The 10,792-nt window shown below is 41.1% G+C and overlaps 1 protein-coding gene across 6 annotated transcripts in view; it reads left to right on the top strand.

The window, feature by feature from the left end:
• Positions 1–8,946, top strand: part of robo1 (roundabout, axon guidance receptor, homolog 1 (Drosophila)) — a 225,071-nt gene extending 216,125 nt beyond the window's left edge. For 5 of the 6 annotated variants that reach the window (XM_076873331.1, XM_076873327.1, XM_076873328.1 and 2 more), the window contains 8 exons: positions 575–719; positions 983–1,213; positions 1,971–2,464; positions 2,576–2,737; positions 5,364–5,456; positions 5,592–5,867; positions 5,951–6,144; positions 7,711–8,946. In XM_076873331.1, coding sequence (XP_076729446.1) covers positions 575–719; positions 983–1,213; positions 1,971–2,464; positions 2,576–2,737; positions 5,364–5,456; positions 5,592–5,867; positions 5,951–6,144; positions 7,711–7,725 — 1,610 coding nt within the window. In that variant the 3' untranslated portion in view covers positions 7,726–8,946. The remainder of the gene's footprint in view (positions 1–574; positions 720–982; positions 1,214–1,970; positions 2,465–2,575; positions 2,738–5,363; positions 5,457–5,591; positions 5,868–5,950; positions 6,145–7,710) is intronic. The other variant, XM_004558241.6, reaches the window with a different exon arrangement.
• The last annotated feature ends 1,846 nt before the right edge of the window (positions 8,947–10,792 follow it).

Below are 10,792 nucleotides of genomic sequence, written 5' to 3' on the forward strand. Positions count from 1 at the left end.
TTAATTGGCTTTACTTTAATTCCAGTATGGAGCAGCCTAATTTCATCATGGCCTCAATGTCTGTCTTTGGACAAGGACAAATGATAACACATTGCAGACGGCATGCAACACTGCCACCTTAATGCCATGTATCCATTCTGATATTGCGTTTGAAGTTAAAGCCATTAAGGAGCAGCCTTTAGTGCTGCCTGCACATCACAGCTCATTGGTTCACAATTTTAATAGTTTTCTATTAATTGGACCCTTTTCTGCTGTTTTCCTTCTACCTTTTCTCTTCATACTGGGTTATACCCCTTCAGGGAAATAGCTGTTTTATAGTATTTCCCCTCATTTAATTTCTGAGCAGTATGGGCATACTTACATAAATTGGAGAGTTGCATTAGCCTTTTCACTCTCACATGTAAAATTATCGTTTTCTTGTCAGTCAGCCTTATTAATGTCAATTGTCTCTGCTGTCAGTATCTTTGTTACCTTGTGATTTCTCCAGCATTAATAATTGATGTGATTTTTAGAGACAGAGAGTATGTGTATCTGTAGCGGTCCTGTGAATGATCGTTTTCCCTTTTGTGAACAGGGAGTCAGGGTCAAAAGAAGGGAGTGCGCACCCCCAAAGTACCCAAACAAAGCACAATGAATTGGGCTGACCTTCTGCCCCCTCCTCCTGCAAACCCACCCCCAACTCGGAACACAGAGGAATACTCTCTACCGATGGAAGAAAGGTGGGACATGTCTAAATGGTCATCTGATCTGACAGTATATTTAAATACTAGTTCATTGCGGCTGCCTTTTCTCCACATTCATTCCAAACAATTGCCCCGAGCATTTTCTGTCCATTAGTGCTAGGTTCATGTCAGACTCTGATAGAAGGCTGACATGAATATTTAGAGGATGTTTTCTGGCTTCAATAAAAAAAAAAAAAAAAACATTCATGTTTTTGCTGAGCGATATGAAGGTAATGAGGCTTGTTTCTCTCTGCGGGCAGCTGTGATCCAGACATGCAGTGCCCCATGCCCCCCTCTCACATGTACCTGCAGCCTGATGAGCTGGAGGAGGAAGAAGAGATGGAGAGGGGGCCCACTCCTCCCATCCGTGGGGCAGCTTCTTCCCCTGCTGCCGTGTCTTACAGTCACCAGTCCACAGCCACTCTCACCCCCTCACCCCAGGAGGAGATGCAGCCGATGCTCCAGGATGCCCCAGACAGCCATGAACGCAGGTACAGCAGCATGATGTCAAGCTGTCTGCAAGAATAAAGTAGCAGAATAAGAGCACTCAGCTGCTGAAAAGAAAAAAAAAATCCTCAAGAAATGTATCTATTCTCTAAAGCCTCATAAAGAAACATGATTTACTTTGCATTTGAAATTCATGGCTGTTTTCCTGATTGAGCCCATTAAACTCCATGTATATCGTCTGTATATTGTGTGCACCGTTGGCCATTTTTCAAAAGCATATCTTAGGTTTTAGACTGATTTCTTACCTTCTAGGGAGTCATTTGTTGCAGTTCATTTCAGTATAGTACGGGGATTCAAGCAGTAGAACATTTAGGGGTTTTTTTGTTGTTTTTTTTTAAATGTGTTTCAAATAGGTAGCACATCAGCGTAAATTTAGTCAAATGTATTTTTGTCAATGATTATAATTGTGCAGAAATCCAGCTGTGAGATAGAACTGTTTTGGAAAACTCATCCCTGTTATTGTGCCTGAAGGGGGGGGGATGCCATAATGAATTTGAAGTTCATCTTCCACAGAGAAGCCATTTTAAAATAAATTAGCAAATTCACATCATTGGGGTGATCAAAACTTAACTTCTAATGTGACATCAGAAGATCATCAGCATCATCAACAGTAAAGCACCTCATTTGTAGTCAATTGGCTAAAACATGGGACGATTAGGTTGTTTTTTCCATAACTGGGTAACTATGATTTAATGATGCAAAAAACTCTACAGTTTATGAGTTTCTTCTCATTTTTTATAGGCGCCATGCTGTGAGCCCCCCACCCCCTCCCAGGCCCATGTCTCCTTCACACACATATGGGTATATCAACACCCCATTAGCCTTGGACACGGATGGTATGGAGGAGGAGGACATACTGGAGGAAGAGGAGGACGGCGATGAGACAGATGCAGAGGTGGCTAAGATGCACTACCACCACACCCACCCCCACACAAACCCTCACCATCCCCAGATGCATCCGCGGAGGTTGCTGCTACGAGGGCTAGAACAGACGCCTGCATCCAGCATGGGGGACCTGGAGAGCTCAGTGACGGGCTCCATGATCAACGGATGGGGGTCAGCTTCCGAAGAGGATAATGTCTCTTCGGGGAGATCCAGTGCAGTCAGCTCATCAGATGGATCCTTCTTCACAGACGCCGACTTTGCTCAAGCGGTTGCTGCAGCTGCAGAGTATTCAGGCCTCAGGGTGGCAAAGTACCCTAATTCACAGGGCCAAGAAGTTGGGGGAGCGTCGGGTAAAGTAGACCACTTTTATAGGAAATAATTTAATTTTATTGCAATAATTTTATTCTCTTGCTGTCCAAGAAAAAGAGGGGAAAAAACTATTGTTCTGTTTCTTTTGTCAGCACGAAAATACCAAATAAACCCATCAAGTCACCGTCCTGGCAGCCCAGTGTCTACAGACAGTAACATGAGTATGGCCGCTGTACACAGGAGGCCTCCTAAAAAGCAGAAACAACATCCAGTAGGTCATCCAGCGAACCAGAGACGTGAAGTTTTCAATGAAGGTACACATCTTTTAATTACATCTAGTTATATTTAAAACAGGCTCATTTGATATTGTAGATTACTAAGATAAAATAGTAAAAATCCTTTCTGACACTTAAGTAAAAACATTTCAGGTTCAAGTAATAGTCATCCAGAATTACAAGTCTTGTTTTAACGAATATTTCTTTCAGGTCTTTTTTTTGTTTAAAGCCTATGGGGTGTGTGTGTGTGTGTGTGTGTGTGTGTGTGTGTGTGTGTGTTATGCAGCATCTAAAAATGATCAATTATCAAGAAAATTAAATGTTTATCATCTCCATCCGGTCACACACAGTCTCTTTATCACTTATCATTATTTACACAGACAAGTGGCAGCAGTTTAGCTGTATCCCACAAGTACACAGATGGTCAGTTTGTATCAATGCTGCTCCTATATTTCCTGTAAAGATATGGAAGGGAGAAGTGCAGTTATCTGTGACAGAGTGTCTATAAATGACTGAGTATGGGTGTGCTGTAAGCCAGAATTTTAATCATCTTCTCTCATGTGTTTATGCGCATGCATACGTGGCTTCACTCCTAATCTGCGGCAGGGCTGAACAGATCGGGCGAGTGGTGGGCTGGAGGCCAGGGCCATGGTGGGAAGAAATTGAGGGGGGTTGTCTCACGGGGGCTCTGCCCAGCTTGGAGATGCTGACACTAGGATGTCTCTCTACTCTAGCCACTAATGAAATGGATCAAGGTGCTGTGGCTCATACTGAAGCATCACCTAGCTCAGTAGGGGTGGAACATAAACTAAAAAGAGGCTAAATACTGGAACAGCTGCACAGAGAAGGAAAAGCTTTAACCTTGTTAAGGGACAGAGCAATTAACATTTTATAGCACCATCATTTAAAACTCAGAAGCCTACCAACCTGTTTTTCCCCACTTCCTTTCTGCTTTGATCTTGTGGAAAGATCTTTTTTTTTAAATTATTATTATTTATCTGTATTTGAGAATGTGCACATTGTCACTCCTGTGTGTACAGTATGTGCTGTCCCAGAGCTGGCTCTCCTCTTAGTGTCAGGTGTCCTTGAGTGTTGGAAGCACTTGACAGGGAGATTTAATATCCAGCTCACTGGGAGCCAGACCAGCTATATCACTGCAGAACCCCCCCCCCCCCCAAAAAACCATCATCCTTATATCCTGGCTTCCTCCCCATCCGCTGCCCCTCCCATTGGCGTGATCTCTCCATCCCACTCCACTCTCCTCTCCTTTCCTGCTCTGCTCCGTCTTTGTTTGAGCAAGGAGGGGGCGTACTGACAGCTCTGCAGTTCTGTCTGCCTATCAGTCCTCCTGCTGATTACATTTGATCTGAATGGATTGTTTTTCATTTAGAGTTTATTGCCTCCCCTGCCCCCAACCACCCACCCTCCCACCCTACAGACCCTGTCTGTGGTTTGGAATACTGCTTCTGAGGTGATAGGTAAAAAAGATTTAATGAAATTTAAAAGAAAGGAAACACAAACCCTGTTTTCTAGGCACAAATTACATTTACAGAGGCAAACACATATCTGTCATTTGTTTATATATCCCTGAGGTGTCCTAATTTCTTTAGGTTAAGACTGCTAACCAGAAAAAAAAAATCAACACCTCTACCCCTGCACCTCAGCAGCCTCACTTCCCTACTACTTATCCTTTTTTGACCTAGTCATTTCTTTTGTTTGCACAGTTGATGTGAAGTTATATTCTCTCCATGATTCATATTATGTTTGACTCTGATGCCTTTGTCTGCTTCCTCACCGAACTTAACCCTTTCCTTTCTCTTCCGATATGCTTCAGCCTTGCCTGCCTAATTAACCACCAGACCCTCAGATTAATCCTCCTTGGCAAGCTCTGAGACAGTTTCAGATCTGAGCTCTGTTCTCGCCGATATTTCCTCGTAAATCTAAAAGGCGCTCAGCTCCTCCGTTGTAGCAAGCTATAGCTCAAAGACTGTGGCATTGATCGGACTCTGACTGAGGCAGAACTCAGGAGGCAAGACAGATATTAAAAAACTGCAGACGCCTCTCTGCTATATGATATTGACCATCCCTTTTGTATTCAAGGGGAGTGGAGGATAATCAGGAAAGTGTATTGAAGCTTCACTATACTGCTAAAACAACACAGCAAAGACATTACCAGCCCCATTAGCTTGTTGCGTTTAAAAAAAAAAAAAAAAAGAATAAAAATCTTTGATTCTTCTAATCCAGTTTTGTCTTAAAGTCTGTGAGGTAGCCACTGAGATCTTAAGTGTAAGAGCTGACGCTCACTATGTTTAATAACGTTCTAATCCAATGTGGATTATGGGTCTGGCTGCCAACAAAACCATCCTCCAGGTTGGTAGCTGATTAGAAGATGAAATGCCATTGATCGCAAGCAGACAAGGCTTTTGCTCTGCGTTTTGTTTAGATAGCCGTGTGATGTGTGAGAGGCCAGGCGGCTCACTGGCTGGTCTCATATGAATAATGGCTCAAGGACAAGCAGCATTGATTCATCGACAGAAGAAGTCGAATAGGCCAGAGAGGCAGCTGCTGACCGTCACACTCCCCTCCTCTCTTGCTCAAATCTCATAACTCTCTGGCAGATTCAGCCTCTCTAATGTCATCTGTTCTGTTTACTGTCTGTTTGGAGGAGTTTCCGTTCAGCATGGCTATGTCTGCAGCTCTGGGTGTATGTACACACATCACAGCTGTGTTTGTGCATCACCTTGCAGGTGTGAGACAAGTGAGTGACAGATGATACACACTAAAGTTTCATAAGTACACAGATCTTGTTCTCCAGTCTGTTGCAATTTTCTAAACTCTTGTGGGGTTTTATTTTGTTTTTAATGTGCTTTTGCTTCCTGTGTTTATTTTTCAGATCTCCCACCTCCACCCATCCCCCCTCCAGCAGTGCTCAAGTCCCCTACACACCCTTCCAAGGTAGCTCTGGAGGGCCGGGGAGTGATTTCCCCCAAAGCCGGTGAAGGTCGAGACAAGAGAGGAGGAACAGGGGGATATCGAGCCCGAGAGGACTCGGACCCCAGAACCAGCTCATCTGAACGCAAAGATGCTCAGGATAGACAAAAGACTGCTCACGGAGGGAAAGGGAATAAACATGAGAGTAGCACTACCAACAAAGCACGCCAGCATGCAGGTACTACAATAGTTACAGCATAAAGGAATTCTTCAGTCCGATGGGTAGCACCTTGATTCTTAACTATTGTTCCCTGTTTATAGGTTCAGAAGACATTATGCCGTATAGCCGACCACAGTTCCCTACAGTCAACAGCCCCCGAGACCCAAGCTCCTCTAGCTCCATGTCCTCCCGGGGCTCAGGGGGCCGGCGGAGAGGAGAAGGAGGGCGAAGGAACCCTGCAGATATGGGCCTCAACACCTCCAGAGCCTTCCAACCAGGAGATGAAGAGATAGAGGTAAAGGGTAGTCTTAGACTCTACTTCTCTGAAATATACTTGATGGGCATCTGCATTCTACTTGAGTAATGTCAAAGACAATGTCCCATGTTTGCATCTGTTAATTTTGGCAAGAGATTGAATACAGTTTTTGGACAATGACACAATCTTTGTCATTTTTGGCTCTCTACACCATCAGACTGCATAGAGCCAACTTTATTTCAACGGCTCTATATTTTCAATCAAGGTATTTTTACCAAACATATTGCATTAGTTGTTTGGCAATTTTCAGAGGCTGAAAAGGAATTGGACAACTGACTGACAAATAGTGTAGTAGGCAGGTTAAGTCTCAATAACTGGAAGTCTTAACATGAGGAAAAAAAGATCATCATGCAAAAGAGGGAAAGACACTACTGGCTAAAAGCCAAAATAAACCTATCAGAGAGAAAGCAAAAATTATAGTAATGGCCCAAATCCATATTTGTTAAAAACAAGGAATGCACTAGGCAGCTCAGCAATACCAAAAGGCCTGAAAGACCAATGAAAACACCTGAAGTGAATGACCACAAAATTCTTTCCTTGGTTAGGAAAAACCCTATGCAATAGTTAGCTAGTCTTAAGGAGGTAGACATATCACATAAAAGAGCACAGTTCTTCTGGACAAAAAGAAAAAAAGAAAACAAAAATAAAACCAAAATTATCTTGTACCAGAATGGCGTGAAAAGGAAAGTAATTAGTAGGATTGCAACAGTTCCTGATCAAAAATGGGTACGTACAGCCGCCAATGAAACTGGGTCGCTAGCGTTTATTTATGATGCGACTGCTGATAGAAGTAGATGGATTCATTCTGTACAGGGATATACTCTCAGCTCAGGTTCAGCCAACAGACACCACTTCACAGTCCAAATCTCTCTCTCTTATATTTAATATAACCACATTATGGACGGACAAGCGCCTGTTTTTATGCGTTGTCATTAGCAACAACGACAGTAACAGCATCGTGTGTCCGCTTGTTTAAGTTCCACATAAACCTTTCACAATAAAGCTCAAGATCCTGTTGAGACTTTTCAAAATAAACTGAATCACGTGAAAGAGCAGATTATTAACGGATGAGAAGTAAAAACAGAGCCACCAGGTGCTAAAAAAATAAACCTTGGAGTCAAACGTTAGAACAGGCTTTTCCCCGCAGCACGCAGTGTAATAAATACTCACAAAGAAAACGGCGGCCGTTACAACTTATGTCTAAAAATGTATCGTTTCATGCATCAGTTAAAACACTCGACTCCAGCTACATGACGCGCAGCTGGAAACACTTCCCCCAAGTTGAGCTGCCCGAGATTCACAGAATTTACAGAAAATGTTACATGGCCAGTGATGGCCTGGCTGAACAAAACGGCTTTTGGTGATATCTATGACTTTAATAAGGTATTGATTGCAAAGAATCAAAATCCTTTGCAGCCAATAATTTCGTATATAAAATACTTTTGTTTAAATTGTCCTCCAACAATGGGATGCACAGATACAGATCTACAGTGAGTCAATATTGGCTGACCTTTGTGCTAACCAAAATGTTTTTGTTTTTCCCAGATGGTAGAAAGCTGAAGGAGGAGGAAAAGGACAGACTGTTCTGATTTTTTGTCCAAGAATGGAGCACCATTGTTTCTCTTACAGTTTTAAATATCTTAGTATTTCACCATCATGTTGGCTGCCCTCATACTGTACATCAGTAGTGTTTCTTTACATCTGGAAAACAGACCAATGTTGTTTTTTTTCTAACTTATCATTTTATATGTCCATTGAAAAAAACGAAAGAGTGAAGAATAAAATGGTGCATTCAAAACAAAATACACAGTAGTATATTTATGTATAATTCCAATGCAATATGGAGTGAACTCTTACTCCAGATATTGACATGACTCAGCTTGCCTTGAAAAGAACTTTGGAAAGCCCATACAGTGAGATGTTACTGTAATAAATTAGCTGCAAGCAGAGAGAGGTGGACTGTCTGTAAATATACATGTATACATGATGTCTTCTTGTTTTACCCATTGTGGTACCTCAAAATTGTCTTCCTTGTTTTATTTTTTGCAAATTCTAATTTTATTATGCCAGTAAATATAATTATTTTATCAATTCCATCCATGTTGTAAATTGCTATATTATTTAGCTTCCCCAAGAAAGTGCCACTTTGGGATTTTTCCTTTTTTTTTTTTATAATGCACTGTTATGTTTTGTGTTGTCATCAATGTTTGTTGTTTGTTTTACTTTGGTTTTAAAAGCACAATCACTAAACTTTATTTTAAACCATTCTATCTATTAACCTTTTTGTCTTACTGGAGGAAAACAGGTATGACAAAAGAGTCTAGTTAATCCTGATGATGATGATGATGATGATGTTGTAGGTAAAGATTGCCGTTTACAAAGGCTGTGCTTGAAAGGAGACTCCTTATGTTGTGATTGTCTTCCTCTCCAGTTCTGACACAAGTGATGACAACAACAGTTAATGTGAGTCATAGCTGCAATGTAAATACCTTTTCACATTGACCATAAACTCAGCTATTGCACATTAATTGAAATGGTAATGCTGACTCCGAATGCACTTAAATGAATGTCAAATACAGGAAAAATGTCACTTTGGGAATCTGGAGAGGTTGTAATTGGACAAGAAGAGTCTCTTTTCTTGATACTAAAGGGCTGATTGAGCCCTGTTTTAAGGAGAAAGGGTGCTGTTGTTTATTCATAGGACATCTGCAAACATTTGTTTCGTAAAGCAAAAAAGTAAAAAGAACTTTAAAAAAAGATGAATAAAAAAAAAGTTCAAATTATAAATGTTCCTTTGGTCATTTGTCAGTATTTTCTGAAAGGATAAGCCTATATCCTTTTTTTTTTAAAAGCTCAAATCCACAAAAAGGTTAAGACCAACAATTTGTTATTCTATGACTCAACATCCATTTTCCTTTGGTGTTTTTGGCACAACCCCACTCCTACTGAAGAATCTTTCCAGCCATCAGATTTCTACCGCTTATCCAGAATTTATTCCCAGGAACACTTTCCAACTCCTGCAGGGATCCTGAGGCTTTCCCAGGCCTCCTAGTTTGGTGTTTTTGGAAAAACCCCAAACAAAGCTAAAGTTTGTACAACTCATATCGAAACCGTTACAAGGCAGGGAGAAAAAAAAAAAAAAGACAATGTCATAATGACACAGATGATCGCACCATAGACTCAATTATGTGCAATTATGCCCCCTCAGCATAAGAATGGGGGGGAAAAAAAAAACAAAAAAAAACAACAACCTATGTATTGCCCTGTTTTCTTTTCCTAAGAAGTAGTGATGTGCGATTCCACTGATTTCCTTTCCGATCCGATACCAAGTAAAATTCAGGGTGGTATCGACGATATTGATCCGATACAGATACTTTGTACAAAAAATTATTTTATTTATTGTATTGCTATTGTATAGCTTCATAATGATAACAGGACATTAGACTACTTGTTCTTATCGCTTGACAATGCAGAATTATCATATAGAAATTCAAAAACTGAAGCTGTGTGCTATTTGAACACGTTTCCTGCCTGCGGTACTAAAGGACTCCGTGAGAGACGTCTGTCTCGCCCTAGCAGCACCCGTCCCTCTCCTCCTCTTCAGTTCGCCTCAACATAAGCTCGTCATATTCTGTGATATGATTTACTGAGGTATTTGACGAGGTTAGTGGTGTTGCCACAACACCTCACTGTCTTGCCACCTGTATCGCAAACCACGACTCGGCTGTTTGTGGAGGTAAAATACGTCCGCACATGACTCCATTTACGATCAGTCATTGTTGTGAGTGCGCACTCGGGGCAGCGACACATTTATACAGTCGCATATGATTATGAAAGGCGGAAGAGGAAGTAGTTCCTTCCAATGTAGACAATCTGAATGATATAGTTTCTTTCCACTGTGTTCCTGTTAATGATAAACTACAAATCTACCCTAAATTACTAAAATATCTACATTTTATTATGAGAATCGATTCTAGAACATAAATGACTGGTATCGGAGGAATCTATATTTCAGTATCGATCTGCACATCACTACTAAGAAGCTGCCTCCATTTTCTTGTCTGCAAGTAAGAAACAGTATTATGTACCAACACACATCACCGTTAAGGGAACACAGAACCAAGTTTTTATAAGCTGCCCACCTGCGCACACATCTTTCATCACGGCACAAAAGGAGCTGCTGCTGGCAGTAAGAACTGAAAAACTGTGATACTCTCTGCACGTCTGCAGCAAGCATTTTGTCACTATTGGGTCAAATATCTAAATGGCAGTTTTAGCCTTTTATACTGTAACAGGTCTGTGCTACATCAAATCATTTGGAGTCATTTGCAAGTTTTTGCATCATATCGCAATATTGTTCCTATAGTGCACAAAACAATGAGGCAACCCTTCTTGACTAGATCCTAGATGGAAAATACTTTTCAGTCTTATAATGTGACAATATTGTGCAGCTCCTGACAAGTTAGAAAGGTTAAGTTACTTTAGTGACTGTTAAACTAAAGGGTTTCTTTACGGTTTTACTTAAAACCAAAAGATAAAATAACTTATAAATGCAGATAAACAATTTTTTTTCACTGCATCATCAGGAACATGAGCCAACATTTTTCCAAATATCGGAACAGAATTT

This window comes from Maylandia zebra, linkage group LG14, assembly GCF_041146795.1.
Source record: "Maylandia zebra isolate NMK-2024a linkage group LG14, Mzebra_GT3a, whole genome shotgun sequence".
NCBI classification, from domain to species: Eukaryota; Metazoa; Chordata; class Actinopteri; order Cichliformes; family Cichlidae; genus Maylandia; species Maylandia zebra.